Source organism: Macrobrachium nipponense, chromosome 27 (genome assembly GCF_015104395.2).
Source record: "Macrobrachium nipponense isolate FS-2020 chromosome 27, ASM1510439v2, whole genome shotgun sequence".
Lineage (NCBI taxonomy): Eukaryota > Metazoa > Arthropoda > Malacostraca > Decapoda > Palaemonidae > Macrobrachium > Macrobrachium nipponense.
The window spans coordinates 72,042,849-72,065,348 of record NC_087216.1 but is presented as its reverse complement, the minus strand read 5'-3'; the positions used below and the strand labels follow the sequence as shown (position 1 = coordinate 72,065,348).

Sequence of the window (22,500 nt, the reverse complement as noted above, 5' to 3'; positions counted from 1 at the left end):
TCAGGCCCTTAGAACCAGATATGTTCAAAGTACGATAGACGGAAATAACATCTCTCCCATATGTAGGAAGTGCAATACGAAAAATGAAACCATAAACCACATAGCAAGCGAATGCCCGGCACTTGCACAGAACCAGTACAAAAAGAGGCATGATTCAGTAAGGCAAAAGCCCTCCACTGGAGCCTGTGCAAGAAAACATCACCTACCTTGGCAGTAATAAGTGGTACGAGCACCAACCTGAAGGAGTGATAGAAAAACGATCAGGCAAAGATCCTCTGGGACTATGGTATCAGAACGGATAGGGTGATACGTGCAAATAGACCAGACGTGACGTTGATTGACAAAGTCAAGAAGAAAGTATCACTCATTGATGTCGCAATACCATGGGACACCAGAGTTTTGAAGAGAAAGAGAGGGAAAAAATGGATAAGTATCATGATCTGAAAATAGAAATAAGAAGAATATGGGATATGCCCCGTTGAAATGCCGTGGAAATCGTACCCATAATCATAGGAGCACTAGGCACGATCCCAATGATCCTTGAAAAGGAATTTAGAAAAACTAGAGGCTGAAGTAGCTCAGGACTCATGCAGAAGAGTGTGATCCTAGAAACGGCTCTACACATAGTAAAAAAAGTGGATGGACTCCCTAAGGAGGCAGGATGCAACAACCCGGAACCCGACACTATAAATACCACCCTGTCGAATTGGAGGACTGTGATAGAGCAAAAAAAAAAAAAAAAAAAAAAAAATAATAATAATAATGAGAGGGAAAAATGGCTAAGTATCAAGAACCTGAAATAGAAAATTAGAGGAGGATGGGATATGCCAGTGGAAATTGTACCCATAATCATAGGAGCACTAGGCACGATTCCAAGATCCTTGAAAAGGAATCTTGAAAAACTAGAGGCTGAAGTAGCTACCGGACTCATGCAGAAGAGTGTGATCCTGGAAACGGCGCACATAGTAAGAGAATGAAGGAGTCCTAAGGAGGCAGGATGCAACACGGAACCTCACACTATAAATACCACCCAGTCGAATTGGAGGACTGTGATAGAACCCCAAAAATAATGATAATAATAATAAAAAAATAATAATAATGACTGATAGACCAAAAAATAATAATAGTAATATCATTAAAATCCCGTAGCTATTTCAAAAATATATTTTTCACTAAGAACTTTATAATATTGTGAAATTGAAGTTTTTTTAATCTCTTCCAAATATGTAAAATAAAATTCTCCCCAAAAAAATGACCAAAAAGGAATTAAATCGAGACAAAGAAACGTTTTGATAAAGATTCGTCAAGAATAATTATGAATTATTGATGTAGAATCTTTTAATTCTTTGTTCAGTTGAATGTATTCAATAAAAAAAAAAAAGTAGATCTGTTTGGGAATATTTTAACTAACGTAAGTCTTATGTTTGGTCTCTATGATTGGATGTGTGTATTTTGAATAATAATAATAATAATAATAATAATAATAATAATAATAATAATAATAATAATAATAATAATAATAAATAATAATAATAAATCTTTTCGTATTTTGTTTGAAGAATATTGTCGTGATGCTAATCTCTCTCTCTCTCTCTCTCTTTTTTCTTGTACTGTCTTCTCTCTCTGTCTGTCTGTCTGTCTCTCTCTCTCTCTCTTCTTCTTCTTTCTCTTCTTGTACCTTCTTCTCTCTGTCTCTGTCTGTCTCTTTCTCTCTCTATCTCTTCTTCTTCTTGTGGTTTCTTCTTCTCTCTCTCTCTCTCTCTCTCTCTCTTTCTTCTTCTTGTACTCTCTCTCTCTCTCTCTCTCTCTCTCTCCTTGTACTGTCTTCAGTCTTTTTCTCTCTCTCTTACCCTTGCACTGTCTTCGCCCTCCCCCCCCCCACCCCTCTCTCTCTCTCTCTCTCTCGTCTCTCTCTCTCTCTCCTTCCTTGCACTGCCTTCAGTCTCTCTCTCTCTCTTATCCTTGCACTGTCTTCTCCCTCCAACGCCAACCCCCTCCTCTCTATCTCTCTCTCTCTCACAATCTACCACCCCTGCCGACTCCCTCTCTCAAATCAAACTCGACTGAGGTGAAACTTTTCAAACGAAAATCACCCTAATGTTCCTCCCCTATAAAGTCTCTAATTGCATTACGCTTCATATACTTAACATACAACACTTACAAGAAGGGCTCCCGGTAATTGGCAGGGGGTGGGGGGGTTGGGGGGCGGTCATTAGCTTAATTACACTGTAATATGTATTAAAATTACGTAGCGATTCGCCTCTTATATAGCGAGTGGACACGGTATTTTCTAAGGGAATGAATGAGGTCTTGGCGTGTTTGTGTGTGTTTGTCTGTGTGTGTGTGTGTGTGTGTTTGCTGAAGTCGACGGGGATGGCAAACAGGGTTGTTTTTATTTTTCTTTCAATTTTTTTTTGAGGTGTGAGTGAAGGAGAATACACGAATTAAGAGTGTATGTAATATATATATATATATATATATATATATATATAATATTATATATATTTGTATGAATGTATGCATGTATGTATGTATGTTATGTGCCATACTTAAAAATATATTATTATTAAATAATTCCTGGTATTTATATATTTCATATATACATATATATATATGTGTGTGTGTATGTTATGAGTACATATACATATACATATATATATATATATATATATATATATATATATATATAATTTATATACATATTATATATATATAACACATAATATATATAATATATATATATATTTATATACATATATACATAGCTACGAAAAATGACTAATATACATGCATACATACAACATAACACATAACATAATTGCACAAACGCACACATACACACACAAACACCTCACAAATACAGATTTTTAACCAATATACGAGATGAAACGACCAATCTATCTCAAACTGTATATAATATATATACTTAAGAAGAAGAATTCTGTACCCAGATCGAACAGTCATCTCGCCAATACATTTTCTCCCCAGGGGAGTGTTGGAGTCTAAATGTCATGTGGTGACTGACAGGCAGAGAGACAGACAGACAGACAGACAGACAGACAGATAGCTGCTACAGCAGGAAGGAAGGAAGGAGGATGTGAGCAGAGGCAATGAGTTCATTATCTCTCTCTCGCTCTCTCTCTCTCTCACTCTCTCTCTCTCTCTCTATTCTCTCTCTCATCTCTCTCTCTCTCTCTCTATATATATATATTAAATATATATATATATATATATAATTATATATATATGTATATATATATATATATAAATATATAGATATTTAAATATATATTAGGTAATATATATATATAATAGAACGAAGTATCAATGATGATAGCATAATACCAATGAGGGTATAAATAAATTATATACTATATATCTATAATATATTATATATATATATATTTATATACATAAAGTACAACTATAATAATGATAGAATAATAATGAAAGCATAATACAATGAGGGTATAATGACGAAAGTTTAATATGATGCGGGTATAATGATGAGAATATAATACAGTGAAAGTACAATACGATGCGAATATAATATGAGAGCACAATATAATGAGAGTATATGCTGAGTACAATACAAATAGAATATAATGTGATGAGAGTATGCTCTAATGAGAGTATAATATAATGAAAGCACAGTACTATGCGAGTATAATATAATGAGAGTATATGATGAGAGTACAATACTATGAAAGTATAATATAATGAGAGTATAATATAATGAAAGCACAGTACTATGCGAGTATAATATAATGAGAGTATATGATGAGAGTACAATACTATGAAAGTATAATATAATGAGAGTATATGATGAGAGTACTATACAATGAAAGTATAACATAATGGGAGTATAATATGATGAGAATACAATACAATGAGAATATATGAGGAAAGTATGATATAATGAGAGCATAATATGATGAGGATGTAATATAATGAGAGTGTAATATAATGAGAATATAATATAATGATAGTATAATTTGATGAGAGCGTAATATAATGAGAATATAATACAATGAGAGTATAATATAATGAAAGCATCATCTCGACTCTCTCTCCTACACTTGTCGTCCAAAAACCGCCATTTTTTAACGTATAAAAGAGTGGGGTCTAAACCCCCCTAACCCCCCATTCTACTTACCTGTAATAACACAACACCAACGTCGTGATTAACTGGAGGAGCACACAGAGAGATAGTAAGTACCGGAGCCAAAAAAATCCTCAGGCAGTGATTATGTACACGTGCGTATACAAATGAGGAATATGCAGAGCTAAACGAATAGATGGGAAGTGGAAGGGAGACAAGGAGGAATGAGAGAGAGAGAGAGAGAGAGAGAGAGAGTCCACGTGGATTCCTAGTAAATCATCTTATTGATCCAGCCATGATGATCTCGAAGGCTAAATACACTCACTTCTTCAAAGCCTTGAATCTTTTTTGAAGGAGATTGAAATGTACACTACATGTGTATGTATACTATGTATATGTATATATATAGTTTACATGTATATGCTTATATGTATACATATGTATATATATATATAGATTTGAACATATATTTCATTCTTAAACAGAGAACGAATAGGGGTAAGCTCCACCTGCCTCTTGCACAATACCTATTGATTCACTCCCATGCCATTTATCAATTATTCGTCTACTTTCTTCTTTGTCCTGTATCTGACTCCCAGCTCTACTACTCCCTGTACGAAGTGCACCTCACGTGGCGCACTGTAGGCATTGCTTAAGGTTCTCAGCAGCGCCTGTTCCTAGGGCCATCCTAGCTACAAAACTCGTTTATTCTTTTTACAGTACCTCCGTTCATATTCTCTTTCTTCCATCTTGTTTTCATCAACTCTCTACTAACGAAAAGCTTCTCCTACTGTTACAGTTCCTCGTTGGACAGTGGGTTACGTGCTCGCCTACCACTTTGGTAGTCACGAGTTCGATTCCACGCTCTGCCGAAGTGGGATCAGATGAATTTATATTTCTGGTGATTAGAAATCCATTTCTTGATGTGATGTGGTTCGGGTCCCACAATAAGCTGTAGGTCCCATTTGCTAGGTAACCAATTGGTTCCTAGCTACGTAAGTGATATCTAATCCTTCGGGCCAGCCTTAACTAAGAGAGCTGTTAATCAGCTTAGTGGTCTGGTCAAACTAAGATATACTTTCCTTTCCTCCTATACAATAAATTTGCCTTTCTACACTGAATGACCTCAGAGGTCCGCGCACTTGGATTATCGAATTCAGACACTTTTTCCACTTTATCTATGTATAACTTTATCTCTATCTTTCTTCCCACTATTCTATCGTCCTTCAACCTCTCTACGTGCATGAACCTCCTCAATCTTCATCTCAGTTACATTATACATCTACACGCCACTTCCATAAAGGAGAGTGGGTTCAACAGTCCCTTCCATTTTAGTATTGTGGAGTAGGTGATGCTATGGCCTTCTGTCCATGCAGTTCAACTTTGATTTAGCAGTGGAAGAATGATTGTTTGGCCATGAGAACTGAATACATACATACATACATCCATATATATATAATATATATATATATATATATATATATATATATATATATATATATATATATATATATATACAGGGTGTCCATGAAGTCCCCATATCATTCTGAGCAATAAATACTTGTAATGGTACCGGGAGTTTATGGACACCCAGTATATATATATAATATATATATATATATATATATATATATATATATATATATATATAATATATATATATATATATGTATATATATATATATATATATATAGTATATATATATGTATATATGTATAGTATATATATATATATATATATATATATATATATATATAATATATAATATAATATTCCTTGCTATATGCATTTCCCTTTAAAATGGATGATGCAACGAAGGTAGAGGCCTCCCGGTCTTGGCAAGTCCTCGGCGTGAGGTTTCCAGACCCACACCCTATTTACCGAGTTCCGGTGGACATTAGCACCAATTTGGGAGTAAGCGAGGAGCAGTCCATAGATCTATCAAACGTGAGCCTGGTACTGCACCATATATACAGTCCAACAATGCCTATTTTTTCTATTAGACAGTTGACTCCAGAGTGGTGGCAGATGAAACTTTTAGCCGTGTGCTCTTCATTCCACTACAATCAGCTAACTTCAAGTTATACCAATCACTGACTGCGTAGGTTAAACGAGGTTATGTAGAGACTAAAGGAGAGTTCTAATAGAATCTACAATTATTATTATTATTATTATTATTATTATTATATTATTACTCAGAAGAAGAAACCTATTCATATGGAACAAGCCCACCAAAGGGGCCACTGACTTGAAATTCTTTAAGCTTCCAAAGAATATTAAGGTGTTCATGAGGAAGAAATAAGAGGAGATAGAGGGAAATGCAGAGAGAAGAGACCTCGCTAATTAGAGACGAAAGAAAAATATTAATGAATTAACAAATCTTAAAACCTCCAGAATACCAAGACAACTCATTTCTTTCCAGTGCTTTTCCTTTCATTGATCTCCACACATCTCCAGTCGCCTTCTTCGTAGATTAAATAGACATACAGTGTCTGGACTTTCTGATAAGTGACAGATGAAGACCTGGTGATATCTATCAGCTGTGAGTAAATTAAACATGGTTCCTAACTAAAACTAACTTGTACTACTATATGTGCTCTATTCAATTTACGAGATATATCTAAAGATGTATCGCGTTGAATATGGTTGCGAGGGGAACAAGGCGTGATCCGACCTCAAGCTTACTCAGGGCGCGTGGTAAAATCTAAGGTCAAATAGCGCGTTGTCTCACTGACGAAAATTAAAATATATATGGTAGATCTTATTAGAAATAATTCTTTTAAATATTCATTCTGATAAATAAATCATAAATATCCTATCCTAAAATTCCTGTATATTTAACTCGACGCGAATAACCTTTTCCAGACCTTGTTAGACTTCTCCATAGACCTTTTCTACCCCACAACAACAACAGCAAAAAGTAGTTTGTAGGTTTACTCCCCGAGTAAGTAAAACATCATCATGATTTGGCAGCTGATAAGTATAACAGAGGGTCACTAAACCTAAACAAAGGTTCGCTAAACTGACATATAATGCAGCTGGTACTCCGGAAGTGCAAGCGGAGATGCAATTCTCTTTTTATTTTAATGATTGACTTGCGTTTCTATTTTATTAATTTGCTAAGTTTTATTTTTCTTTTCTTTAACAAGTGCTCTCATCTTTCTGTATTACCCATATTCTTTGGAAGCTTGAACGTCAAGTCAGTGGACCCTTTGGAGGTGGGCTTGTTCCATATGCATAGGGTTCATCAATGATAATAATAATAATAATAATAATAATAATAATAATAATAATAATAATAATAATAAAATAATAATAATAACATCCTTAGTACAAAAAGACAAGAGTAAGGGAAATATAGCCAGTAACTACAGGCCTATCACCTGTCTACCAATAATGTGGAAGTTACTAACAGGTATCATCAGTGAAAGGCTATACAACTACCTAGAGGAGACAAACACCATCCCCCACCAACAGAAAGGCTGCAGAAGGAAGTGTAGGGGCGCAAAAGACCAGCTCCTGATAGACAAAATGGTAATGAAGAACAGTAGGAGAAGGAAAACCAACCTAAGCATGGCATGGATAGACTATAAGAAAGCCTTCGACATGATACCACACACATGGCTAATAGAATGCCTGAAAATATATGGGGCAGAGGAAAACACCATCAGCTTCCTCAAAAATACAATGCGCAACTGGAATACAATACTTACAAGCTCTGGAATAAGACTAGCAGAGGTTAATATCAGGAGAGGGATCTTCCAGGGCGACTCACTGTCCCCACTACTCTTCGTAGTAGCCATGATTCCCATGACAAAAGTACTACAGAAGATGGATGCCGGGTACCAACTCAAGAAAAGAGGCAACAGAATCAACCATCTGATGTTCATGGACGACATCAAGCTGTATGGTAAGAGCATCAAGGAAATAGATACCCTAATCCAGACTGTAAGGATTGTATCTGGGGACATCAGGATGGAGTTTGGAATAGAAAAATGCGCCTTAGTCAACATACAAAAAGGCAAAGTAACGAGAACTGAAGGGATAAAGCTACCAGATGGGGAGCACATCAAACACATAGATGAGACAGGATACAAATACCTGGGAATAATGGAAGGAGGGGATATAAAACACCAAGAGATGAAGGACACGATCAGGAAAGAATATATGCAGAGACTCAAGGCGATACTCAAGTCAAAACTCAACGGCGGAAATATGATAAAAGCCATAAACACATGAGCAGTGACAGTAATCAGATACAGCGCAGGAATAGTGGAATGGACGAAGGCAGAACTCCGCAGCATAGATCAGAAAACCAGGAAACATATGACAATACACAAAGCACTACACCCAAGAGCAAATACGGACAGACTATACATAACACGAAAGGAAGGAGGGAGAGGACTACTAAGTATAGAGGACTGCGTCAACATCGAAAACAGAGCACTGGGGCAATATCTGAAAACCAGTGAAGACGAGTGGCTAAAGAGTGCATGGGAAAGAAGGACTGATAAAAGTAGACGAAGACCCAGAAATATACAGAGACAGGAGAAAGACAGACAGAACAGAGGACTGGCACAACAAACCAATGCACGGACAATACATGAGACAGACTAAAGAACTAGCCAGCGATGACAATTGGCAATGGCTACAGAGAGGAGAGCTAAAGAAGGAAACTGAAGGAATGATAACAAGCGGCACAAGATCAGGCCCTAAGAACCAGGTATGTTCAAAGAACGATAGACGGAAATAACATCTCTCCCATATGTAGGAAGTGCAATACGAAAAATGAAACCATAAACCACATATGCAAGTGAATGCCCGGCACTTGCACAGAACCAGTACAAAAAGAGGCATGATTCAGTAGCAAAAGCCCTCCACTGGAGCCTGTGCAAGAAACATCAGCTACCTTGCAGTAATAAGTGGTACGAGCACCAACCTGAGGGAGTGATAGAAAACGATCAGGCAAAGATCCTCTGGACTATGGTATCAGAACGGATAGGGTGATACGTGCAAACAGACCAGACGTGACGTTGATTGACAAAGTCAAGAAGAAAGTATCACTCATTGATGTCGCAATACCATGGGACACCAGAGTGAAGAGAAAGAGAGGGAAAAAAGGATAAGTATCAAGATCTGAAAATAGAAATAAGAAGGATATGGGATATGCCAGTGGAAATCGTACCCATAATCATAGGAGCACTAGGCACGATCCCAAGATCCCTGAAAAGGAATCTAGAAAAACTAGAGGCTGAAGTAGCTCCAGGACTCATGCAGAAGAGTGTCCATCCCTAGAAACGGCACACATAGTAAGAAAAGTGATGGACTCCTAAGGAGGCAGGATGCAAACCCGGAACCCCACACTATAAATACCACCCAGTCGAAATTGGAGGACTGTGATAGAGCAAAAAAAAAAAAAAAAAAAAAAAAAAAAATAATAATAATAATTATAATAATAATATTCTTTGGAAGCATGAATTTTTAAGTCATTGGCCGCTTTGGTGGACTTGTTCTATATGCAGATTGTTCATCTCAATCAATAATAATAATAATAATAATAATAATAATAATAATAATAATAATAATAATAATAATAATAATAATAATATTCTTGGAAGCTTAAATTTCAAGTCAGTGGCCCCTTTGGTGGGCTTGTTCTATATGCAGAGGGTTCATCTCAAGAATAATAATAATAATAATAATAATAATAATAATAATAATAATAATAATAATAATAATAATAATAATACAACGCTTTTTCCTCAAATCGATAAAATCTTTCGATACAGATTTACTGCCGGACTGCTACAAATCATGGACGCTACGTAGCTATACTACAGATCTTAGAAGACGTCTGTAAAAAAATCTTAATTTCGCGTTTAATCGATTTCCAAACCGTATTCAGCTTCTACCACTGTTCTTGAATAATGTGTGTATGTATGTATGTATTGATGTATGTATGTATGTATGTATGTTATGTATGTATGTAGTATGTATGTATGTATGTTAGATGTATGTATGTATTTTATGGTAATGTATGTAGATGTAGATATAAATATACGTAATACTATAGAAAAGAAAGACAAAATTTACATACTGATACCCAACATCCACACACGCATACAGATGACTCCCGCCGAGTCACAAAGAGAGAGAGAGAGAGAGAGAGAGAGAGAGAGAGAGAGAGAGAGAGAGAGAGAGAGAGAGAGATATGTGAACTATTGGTATATTGGGCCAGTGAAATTATTCATCGGATTCATTGATTTCGGTGACCAAAGCATAAGTCTCATTTGCTATGTATTGCGAAGGTAAGATACTGTACACTTTGACGTAAGAATGTTTATCTAGGTCGTGGGGAGAGAGAGAGAGAGAGAGAGAGAGAGAGAGAGAGAGAGAGAGAGAGGGAGGTAAGGTAGGTAGTAAGTTACTGGACATTGATTTGCTATGAATTAATTTTAAATGGAATTTATCCGGATATGCTCTCTCTCTCCCCTTCTTCCTCTCCTTCTCTCTCTCTCTGTCTCTCTGTCTCTGTCTCTCTCTATCACGTATATATAGAGACTGCATCGATTGCTATGTATTCATTCCATATGGGAAGAGAGAGAGAGAGAGAGAGAGAGAGAGAGAGAGAGAGAAAGAGGTTTGGTTAATGGACATTATTTGTACTATGAATTAATTGAGAGATTGAGAGAGAGAGAAAGAGGTTGGTTATGTACATTGATTTTGCTAGAATTCATTGAGAGAGAGAGAGAGAGAGAGAGAGAGAGAGAGAGAGAGAGAGAGTTGTTGGGAAATTGGTAATAATACGAATGATAAGAATTAACATTACCAGTTTTAAACTTAAAAGTTTCTTTTTCTTAAATGCAGAGGCCGACGGGAGTGGCATCCTTACGCTTACATCAAGCCATGGAATCAGAAATCTGCTGGGGAAAGAGTTTGACGAAGCACAGAAGATAGGAGAGAATTCCATATTCAGGAGGTGGGGGGTGAATTGGATGACTCTTGATTTAGCAATTCCCAGACCTTAAAGACCTTACCCATCTTGTTGGGTTGCCCCAGTCCCTCAGTGAGACCTCTAATGTTGATGGGTTTGTATATAAGACCAATCCATTTTTTAATCTGTCTGACTTGCATAAAGCCTATCCCACTTTCTTTCTCTCTCTCTTCGGCTACTTTCCTCTCCCTATTTACCTTATTTGGTTCTCTCTCTCTCTTTATACATATATGCGTCTGCCTTTTCTTCATCGTATAACTCTCTCATGCTTTTCTGTATCTTGTTTTCTTTTGTGACCCCTTCCATCTTACATTACTCTCTTTCTCTCTTTATTGACCTCTCTCTCTCTTTTCACTCCTGCTTTGCCCTTTCTTCTCTCTCTCTCTCTCTTTCCGTGCTACAGCTGTAACCATGGTAACTATGGACGCCAGCTAGCTTCATCCCTACATTGAGAGAGAGAGAGAGAGAGAGAGAGAGAGAACTTGTTCAGACATTAGACATTTTCTCTGACCAGTGCGCTGTCAAGTCAGACAGGCTCGTAGATTCTAACGCTTAGTCTAAAGTCTTTTTCATATGCATTTAAAAATTTTTTTTTTGAATTAAGTCAATTTTGTCTGGGTCAGTCTGTTTGGTAGAATATAAGCAATTTCTGTGTACATACACTTACTGAGGTTCAGTCAAACAAGGCGTGATCCGACCTCCAGGTCAGTTGGGACGTGTGCTAAAATCTACGGTCAAATAGATCCTTGTTTCACCAACGAAAATTAAAATAATTACGCTATATTTTATCAGAAATAATTGTTCTGCACTGTTTAGCATGCACATTATTTTATTGTTTACACTTTCATTCTCATGAATGAATCATAAATATCCTATCCTAAAATTCCTCTATTTTTGATTCAACGCTAAACACCTTTTTCAGAAGTTTTTGGACTCTCCTAAACCCCCCTCCCCCAGCAAAAACAACAACAACATATTCCGCGAGTAAGAGAAAATTGTTAAGTGCTTTTAGGTGGCGTGCACATATAAGGAGAATGGAAGACAATAATCTGGTGCTTGATATCCAGGTGAGTGGTGCAAGGTGCATCTGAGGGTCAACTAGCTGCTGATGAGCTTCCTATGTAGGTCAATCCCGAGACTACGTTGTCGAAAGCGACGCATCATTTATCTGGTAGTTAGTTAAGTGGATGCAAATTCCTGTGATATATACTAGAATTGCACCAGTTCCAGTATTTTTGCAAAGACCCTAGGTTAGGTTAGGTTGGGATGGGTTAGGTTAGGTTAGGTTAGGATGGGTTAGGTTAGGTTGTGTTGGGTTAGGTTAGGTTGGGTTAGGTTAGGTTAGGTTGTCAGGTTAGGTTAGATTAGGTTAGATTGATTCAAAGATGGATTCCACATGTAATTTGGGGTGGGGAACTAATGAGATTATTCTCAAGAAGATTCTATGACTATTTTTTAAGATATGGCATCCCACTTTTTTTAGGGAAAGGTCCCGTCAGGCGGTAACAATTCGGGAATATGCATCCTGGGCCAAAGATTATGCAGAGCGGTATCCTCTACCAGAAGGCGACGCCAAATGAGTAACAACATAGTAATCACCAGCAAATTCATGGTTTCACTTCTGGAATTTGACACATTTTTCACATGCCAAATGTTTACCATTTTCCCGACTTGATCAGCCCATCAGAAAATTGGCTAACCTATTCCTTCCATCTACGGTACTTATTCATAACTTCTTGTACGTATTGCTGCGTAAGCAATTCGCCTCAGTATCATCAGTCTTTTTGCTTTCATTTGCCTCTTGTGGTTCAATAATTCCTTCTTGCATTCCCACCTTGAACTCCAAAGATATTATGATATTGATTTCTAAGTCAATAATGAAAGACTGATGCACAGTAATAGTTATGAAATGTGATAGGTTGTAGGAGGACAATTTGGACGAACATGCCAACTGTTTGAGAGTAAAGTTCTCTTATATTTTTACGGATAAAGAAACATGCCCACTCCATGAGGGAAGACTCCAAGTCGTATAAAGAACTTGAGAGAGTATCAGTAGGGTTAATGAGACGATGCTGAGAACTGCATCACTTGACAAAATATATGGTTCGGATCCTCTTTCCTTTTTATGTAAAATTTTTCATAATATGAAAAGTAAAATATATTAAAAGAAAAATGAAATAAAACTGAAAGAAAATTCCTGGTATCACGCAGGTTTATAAGTATTTTATCCAAATCATTATGAAATACTTCACAGACCTACCGACCGTGCTATCAAATCAATTGGAAGATTCATAAAGAGATATTTAAGTTAAACAAAAATAGTCTAGTCTGGATGGTGCAGTGAATGATGGATGTTCCCATGTGTCAATATGCCACTTGCTAGACATTTCCATGTTAGAAATAATCCACAAAAAATTTATTACCATTTATTTCCATGTGATGACAAGGTAGATGCCAGATACCTCCTTATAAAAAAAACTGCCTGATATATCCATATCACTTGCCACATATTTCCGTGTGACTCCAAGCCAGTTGCAAAACATTCCCAGATATTGCTATGTGATTTAGCAAGACAGATGACACATATTTCCATGTGACTCCAAGCCAGTTGCAAGACATTCCCAGATATATCTATGTGATTTAGCAAGACAGATGCCACATTTTCCCATGTGACTCCAAGCCAGTTGCAAGACATTCCCAGATATTTCTATGTGATTTAGCAAGACAGAGGCCATATTTTCCCATGAGACTCCAAGCCAGTTGCAAGACATTCCCAGATATTTTTATGTGATTTAGCAAGACAGATGCCACATGTTTCCCTCTGGCAGGAATCCAATTGGCCGATATTTCTTAGTTTCAAGTTACCACGTAAGAAATTAAGGGCTATGGCACGTCTATGTGATTTAGCAAGACAGATGCCACGCCACACGCTTCCATCTGGCAGGAATCCAGTTGCCAGATATTTCCGAGTTTCAAGAACGTATAGAAATATTTAACATATATAGCCTTTCTTGCATTAAACCTGTACCCTGGTTGCTATCGGTCACACACACACACACACATGTATTCATATATTATGTATATATATGTGTGTGTGGATGTTTGTATGACTGTTTGTGCATGTGTTAGTCCGTGCTTTTAGTGTGCAAATATAGTTTCAAATATCATGTATAGACACTTCATGCAGACATTCATACCTACAGATATACATACATGATATGTCCCGAGTCTGAAAGCCCATTAAAACGCTCTGGTTTAAAGCTAAGGACTATAATTCGTTGGACTAACTCCCGCCCTTATCAAGTAGTGAATAGCAGACGTTACATTGGCGAAATATGTAGTGGGAGATATGCCCTTAGGTGATGTCTGGGGTCACCGCTAAGCCGATGATTATTCTGTTAGTTGTCTTAATCCGCTTCACTGTTGCCTTAAGGAAGATATTGTCTATATGATCAGAGTACCAGGCTCCATTGGAACAACCTTTCCAATGGAGCCTGGGACTCTGACCATACTGACAATATCTTCCACTCTCCTTGAGGCAACGATGAAGCGGATTAAGACAACTGACAGAACCAACGGCGGCTTAGCGTCGATCCCCTTAGGCATCACCTAAGGACATCATCTCCCGCTATATATTCCGCCAATGTAACTTCTGTTATTCACTACTTGATAAGGGTGGGAGTTAGCCCAATGAATCATAGTCCTTAGGTTTAAACCAGAGTGTTTTAATGGACCTTTTATACTTGATTACATACACACATATATATCAAAACTCTACATCTGCATATCTATGTCTTGTGCAGAATTTAGAAGCAGCTGCAGAATGCTTATTACGTCAGCGGACAAGACACCCGAAGAGGCCTGCGACAGACAGGCAGCTTCCTTCGGGTGGAGGTACAGATTGCCAAGGGCGTCCTAGCTGCCGGAGATGTCGTTGGGAATAGCACCACCGCCACAGCTGCCGCCGCCCCCCCCCCCAGCAGGCCCCCCGCACCCCGTCGCCCGCCGGACCGCCTGCGACCGTGCCCCCGCCGCCCGCTCCCCACCGCCCCCCCGCCGCCCCCCGCCCTGCCCCTCCCGCCCGCCCCCATCCGCCCCCCCCCCGCCGCCGCCGACGTATCTGGAATGATTCCTGGATTCCCAGAGAATGGGAGGATTCCAGGAATGCCATGGAGTGGTTAAGAGAGGTTCAGATATTTCGTGGTTCTTGTTTGTGGGTTTTATGCATATTCATATATATAAATATGTATATATGCATAAGCATATTTTGTATGTATGTCTATACACACACACACACACACACACACACACACACACATATATATATATATATATATATATATATATATATATATATAATATATATATATATATATATATATATATATATATATATATATATATATATATATATATAGATTATATATATATATATATATATATATATATATATATATATATATATATATATATAAAAATTTGGCTCAAATCAAAAGATTGAACCCCAGCCTCAAGAATGGAAGACCAGGGTGCTGCCAACTGACCCACACAGGTCATAAAAAAAAAGAAGAACCTAAGGACTTCTGTACCTGAGGGTCCAACTTGTCTTACGACTCATGCGGATCAACTGGTAGCGCCCTGGCCTTTCACCTCCACTCCTCTTCCATATCTCCACATTTATCACTGTTTCCGTTCTTATTATGGACCATATGCTACCCAAGCAATTCGATTCTAAAGCTTCAACCTTATTTCTTTCTACACTTCACTTCCATAAAGGAGAGTTTGGCTCAACAATTTCTTAAAATTTCCTCACTTTTGCTTGCATCCTGTTGCCTTCCTTACATTAGACACACACACATATATATATATATATATATATATATATATATATATCTATAAATATATATATATATATATATATATATATATATATATAATATATATATATATATATATATATATATATAATAATATACATATCTAAACCAAGCATTATAAACTTCAATTGAATTCCTCCCAAAACGCAACAGTGGAAAAGGAGAGAGAGAGAGAGAGAGAGAGAGAGAGAGAGAGAGAGAGAGAGAGAGAGAGAGAGAGCCTCGGATTATGTCATATTCCCAGTCGATATAAGGTCGATGGCACAACGCAACATGTGATAGGAACTGGACTAGCATTGGCCATTTCTCTGTTCTAGTGTCTGGGAGTAGCCCGAAAGGATAGGTGAATATTTCCTATGCAATGGAAGACCTTATTCTATGTACACTTATCTAGGTATAGTGTTCTAGTGTCTGGGAGTTGCCCGGAAGGATAGATGAATATTTTCTGTGTAATGGGAGACCTTTTTCTGTGCACACTTATCTAGGTATAGTATTCTAGTGTCTGGGAGTTGCGTGGAAAGAGAAAAGTGGTATCTGCTATGTAAAGATAGACTTCATTCTATGTACACTTGTCTAGGTATAGTATTCTTGTGCCTTGGAGTTGCCCGGAAGGATAGAGAATATTTTCTATGTAATGGAAGACCTTATTCTATGTATACTCATCTAGGCATATCATTCTAGAGTCTGGGAGTTGCCAGGAACGGTATGTAAAGAAAGCCTTTATTCTACTTAGAATTAGCTAGGTATATTCTACCTTTTTACCAAAACAAAGCACGTATTCTTTACCTGCAATGAAAGAATTTAGTCTATATATACTTAATATAAGTACACTATGCTTGTCTATAATACAAAGTAACTTATTCCATACCTAGAAATTAAGAGCAAGGCGTGATCCGACCTCCGGCTTACTCGGGACGCGCATAAGATTTTTTTCCCCCTAACTTTCAACGTAAATTAAAAAGTGGTAAAATCTACGGTCAAATAGAGCCTTGTTTCACCAACGAGGATTAAAATAGATACACTGTATTTTTTTAGAAATAATTGTTCTGTGCGTTTTAACGTAAACATTGTTTATGAATCACATGTTCTTAATAAATAAATCATGAATATCCTATCCTACAATTCCTGTTTCTTTAACTCAAAGCGAAACACCTTTATCAAACATTTCCAAACCCCCAACAAGAACAACAACAGCTAGAACAAGAACAAGAACAAGAACACGAACAAAAACAACAGAGTCTTTTGTAGGCTTACTCCCCGAGTAAGCGAAAATGAAATGAGTTGTTTACTCTGTTCCTCTCAAAGGATAACTTAGGAGGAGAGACACATTCTACAAAGCAGTCTTCAAGAATACGTACAATCATTAAGGAGAGGTGTATTCTACACAGTTTTAATACGGAAGGCTAACAGAGGAAGGTGTATTCTGCGGCTTGCGTGTGTACCTCTTGCCAAAAGCACCGAAAGAAAGGCGTAATGGAATGTGAATTGATTCATCGTGAAAACTGAGTAATAGTCTTTGGTATGGACCAACGGTATGCACACAGGTATATATATATATATAATATATATATATATATATTATATATACTATAAATAATATCATTATCCTTTTTTTTTTAAAATTCAATTCCTTTAATTCTAATGTGTATATTTCGTACACTCTGTAAGAATAATTCTTAGCTTTTACATTTCTGAATTTTCAATTTTTAGTTTTGCTTTTACAATTTTGCTAGGAATTTTATATTTTCCTTTCAACGGCCCTGATGATGTAATTAATTGGATGATTACGAAACGTCGCAATAAAAACAGCCGGTACATCTGTGTGTGTCCTCTTCCCTTTATTGATGATTATTTATATATACTCGCCTACCGAAGTAGATACTACGGAAGAACGGACAAGCACAAAGCACACACATCATGCCTTGCAGTTGCACGCTCTTGTCCACTTTGAAGAGAGCGTCTTTGAAGAGAGCGGCCAACGCGAAGGAGAAAGGAATGTGTCATGATCGTACTTGAGACCAAACGAACAAAAAAATCTGCGGTCTATCATGATCAAACACACACTGACTGTTCTTCTGTCCTTAGTTCCTCCCACCGTTGGACTGTGGAGGAGTTTCCTTTACTGAGGCTGATGGAACTTCTCCAGGTACCTCTTAAGAAGTTGAGGCAAAGATGCAATGCTTTGCTACCTCGATACCATTATTCTCCTCGTAGTTCAGTATTTCACTTAGATTTTAATTTATTGATTTATGTATTTGATATTTCATCTATTTACTAATTTGTGCTATCTTCTTTCTGCATTTCCTAATTTTACCTTCTGTTTTTTCTTTCTAATGAACACCTTAATATAATAATAATAATAATAATAATAATAATAATAATAATAATAATAATAATAATAATAATAATAATAATAATAATAATAATAATAATAATAATAATGCATAAATAACATATTGTCTTTACAGGGTGAGCTGTTTGCTTAGATATTACAGCCCCAATTTAACCAAATATTAACAAAACAGATGAATTTATTCTGAACCATAACTTCGAAATGTTAATCTAATAATACCAAAAATCAAGAGTTTACTACTTAAATATTTCAGCCCAAATTTAACAGCAGATGCCAAGAATGATTTGTGACATTATAAGTACGTTATTTATTTATTTTTTTTTTTTGTAAAGTTTAGCTTTGACTGAATAAATTCATAAACTACCTTCGTATATAACTAAGCCCCATTTCAAGAAAAACAAAAGGAAATTGGACAAATACCTGACATAGCCCAGCCCCATTTCAAAACAATAGACAAACTTAAATTCTAACAAACACCTGACATAGCTCAACCCCTTTTCAAAACAAAAACAAATGAGGTACAAACGAAAAACTTCACATACGTCTGACGCACTGTATGTAGCTTAACCCCCAAAACAACAAACAAGGCAAAAACAATAGTTAATCGAATGCATACCTGACATACCTCAGCCTTATTAACATAGAAAAAAACAACACCGAAAAACAAAGACTTCCTTTGATTACTCACTCGCTCAAATCCGCTGTGTTGGCCGAAGATTGCAGGTCGAAAATCATGTTCTCAAAGAGGTTATTCGTTCCTCCAGCTATTCACATTCCCCTCACGCGAGACGCCATGTCTAAGCAAGCACTCTAATCTATACTGCTTCAAGAGAGTATCTATGCATTAGTATAACCTCCTTGGACGAATGTTTCTGGACGACTCTGACACAGAGTAAACAAATCCCCGGCGACTGTCTGAGTATAAATGACAGGTAAGAGAAGCGTAGAAAGACTTTCGGCCGAACAGGTGAGAGAGAGAGAGAGAGAGAGAGAGAGAGAGAGAGAAGAGAGAGAGTCAGTCCATGGTCCACGCAACTCACGAACGGTACATGTTATTGATTGTTCCCTCAGCGATGTTCTGCTCTAGTATACGTTAGTGGACGGAGCTGAGAGAGAGAGAGAGAGAGAGAGAGAGAGAGAGAGAGAGAGAGAGAGAGAAGAAGCATAAGAAGAAGAGAGAGATAAGAACACAAAGGGAAGACGAATATAATGATATAATTCACAAAACTGAAACCCGCAACAAAATGAGAGAGAGAGAGAGAACTCAAAGGGAAGACGAATACAATGATAATTATTGAATTGGGGGAATGGGGAAAAAGGGAAAAAGGGGAAAAAAGAAAGTGAAATACTAATAACTTCAAGCAACACTGAGGATCCCACTTCTCTGAAATATGAGTCACTGGGACGAGGTAAAAGTCATGAGAGAAGAAGAAGAAGAAGAAGAAGAAGAGGAGAAGCTAAGCATTAGTATAATGAGAAGAGAGGAATGAGGAGAAAAAGGGGAGTAAACGATAGAGAATGGGAAATAAGACCAAGACTAATTGGATAATCAATTCGTGGGTATTTGTGGCCCAACAACTGAAGACTGAAAAAGGTATTAAAGACTGACTGGGGAAGTGGAAAATTGATAGAAACCTGGCAAATTAAAATGTAAAGATAACGAGGAAGGAAAAAGAGAATAAGTAAATGAAATGAGAGTTGCCAAAGAATATGTCAAAAGAAAGCTTTCACTTTGTCAACAAAAGATGACAAATTCATATGAAATTATTATTAATTCATTTTTGGTCTATCACAGTCCTCCAATTCGACTGGGGGTTACTTATAGTGTAGGGGGAGGGGTTCCGAGTTACATCCTGCCTCCTTAGGAGGCCATCACTTTTAATTAATATATATATATATATATATATATATATATATATATATATATATATATATATATATATATATATATGCTGTTTCCCAGAGCACACTCCTCTACTGCATGATTCCTGGAGATACTTCGGCATCTCCTAATTTTTCCAGGTTCCTTTCCAGGGATCTTGAGATCGTGCATAGTGTTCCTATGATGATGGGCACAATTTCCACTGGCATATCTCATATCCTTCGTATTTCTATTCTTAGGTCTTGATACTTATCCATTTTTTCCCCTTTCTTTCACATCTATTCTGGTGTCCCATGGCATTATGACATCACTGAGTGATATTATTATTATTATTATTATTATTATTATTATTATTATTATTATTATATTATTATTATTATTATTATTATTATTATTATTTTATACTACTACTTTACTTTTATCCTGGAAAACATATAGGGTGTTACTTGCTGAAGATAAATATGAATTATTATTATCATTATTATTAATATTATTTTTATTTTTAGTATTCTATATCCTAAAAAGATATATGCTGTTATTTGACAAAGGTAACTATAAAAAATAATTTTCTGATATCCTGGTATGTTACAAAAATTTTATGGGTCTTTATGACGATAATTCTTACAAAATTATTATGGTTTTATAACACTGTCATATTTAAATTTATATTAGTTTGATTCACTTGATGTCATCTCAGTTCTATTCTTAATGGTATGCAACGTTAAGATTATATATATATATATATATATATATATATATATATATATATATATATATATATATATATATACAGGGTGTTTTTATTATACTTTTATTAATTCATAAATGTAAAAATATTCACAAGTATCACTTTATTGTTTTTTTTCACTGCCTGTTCTCAAACTGACGTCCATTTTGGTCCAGACTCTGCTGACAACGCGAAGCAATGGAATTGCAACACCATGAAACAATTCCCTTGGTATTTGGGTACATTCATGTTCAATGGCTTCCCTCAATTCAGCGACTGTTGCAGGTTTCATAGCCTAGACCTTGTCTTTTAGGTATCCCCATAAGAAAAAAATCTAGTGGTGTGAGGTCTGGTGAACGGGGAGGATATTCAACGAAACTCCTTCGTCCAATCCACCTGTTTGGTAAGATCTCATCAAGGAAGGATCTAACATCGCGATGGTAATGTGGGGGTGCTATTTACAATTATTTAAAATATAGTCAGAATGCAGTGAAAAAGACAATAAAATGATACTTGTAAATATTTTTATATTTTTGAAATAATAAAATTATAATAAACTCCAAGTTTACAATTATTTAAAATGTGTATACATTTTTTTGGGACACCTGTATATATAGATATATATATATATATATATATATATATATATATATATATATATATATATATATTATATATATATATATTGTTCGTCAATTCAGTAATGTGTGGTGCTCATGAATACCAAAGACTAATTGAAATAATAATAATAATAATAATAATAATAATAATAATAATAATAATAATAATAATTGATAATAATAATAATAATAACAGGGATATCATTTGATAAATTGAATGAATGCAAAGAACTAATAACTAATAATAATAATAATAATAATGAATAATAATAATAATAATAATATAATAATATAATAATAATAAGCGAGAATCTCCAGGATGACTTCTTAGGAACAACTGACTTATAACTGTCATCCGGTTGCTATGGCAACAGAGTCTTCCTCCCCCACCCTCCGAATACCCCCTTCCGCCACCCTCTATATTTCCAAGAGCTGTCGAAGAGCGGAGGAGTGGTAGATGAGAGAGAGAGAGAGAGAGAGAGAGAGAGAGACTACATGCTCAGTAGCTCATCAACAGGAGACAATGTAAGGTTTAGTTTTAGATTTCAGCTGGAACTCTCTCTCTCTCTCTCTCTCTCTCTCTCTCTCTCTCTCTTTTTCATACGCACACTCACACACTCTATATAATATAAAGTCACCGCTTTGAAAATGTGTTGCCCCTGTGGGATTGATCTTGGGGGTCCTGTTGAGTTCCTGTTGAGAGAGAGAGAGAGAGAGAGAGAGAGAGAGAGAGAGAGAGAGAGAGAGAGAGGTATATATAATTAGAATAGTTAACCATTTCCAATTCATTCTTCTTCTTCGTCACTTCGTTATCAAAGAAAACGGACCTATAAGACTGACTATTTCATAATAATATGATCATTTAACGATGAAATATGACGTCATTTATCAATATAATTGGAATTTCATTTGTATTTTGATCAGAAAAACTCTAAATAATGATT

At 36.2% G+C, this 22,500-nt stretch overlaps 1 protein-coding gene across 3 annotated transcripts in view; it reads right to left on the bottom strand.

Moving 5' to 3' along the window:
* LOC135200603 (uncharacterized) overlaps positions 1-22,500 on the bottom strand; it is a 37,611-nt gene that overhangs the window by 7,434 nt on the left and 7,677 nt on the right. Inside the window, exon 1 of one of the 3 annotated variants that reach the window (XM_064229222.1) lies at positions 19,016-19,278. The exons of 1 other annotated variant lie outside the window; for it this stretch is intronic. In XM_064229222.1, the coding sequence (XP_064085292.1) occupies positions 19,016-19,062 (47 nt within the window). In that variant the 5' untranslated portion in view covers positions 19,063-19,278. Of the gene's footprint in view, positions 1-14,931; positions 15,060-19,015; positions 19,279-22,500 lie in introns of those variants that run through there. One more of the 3 variants, XM_064229223.1, reaches the window with a different exon arrangement.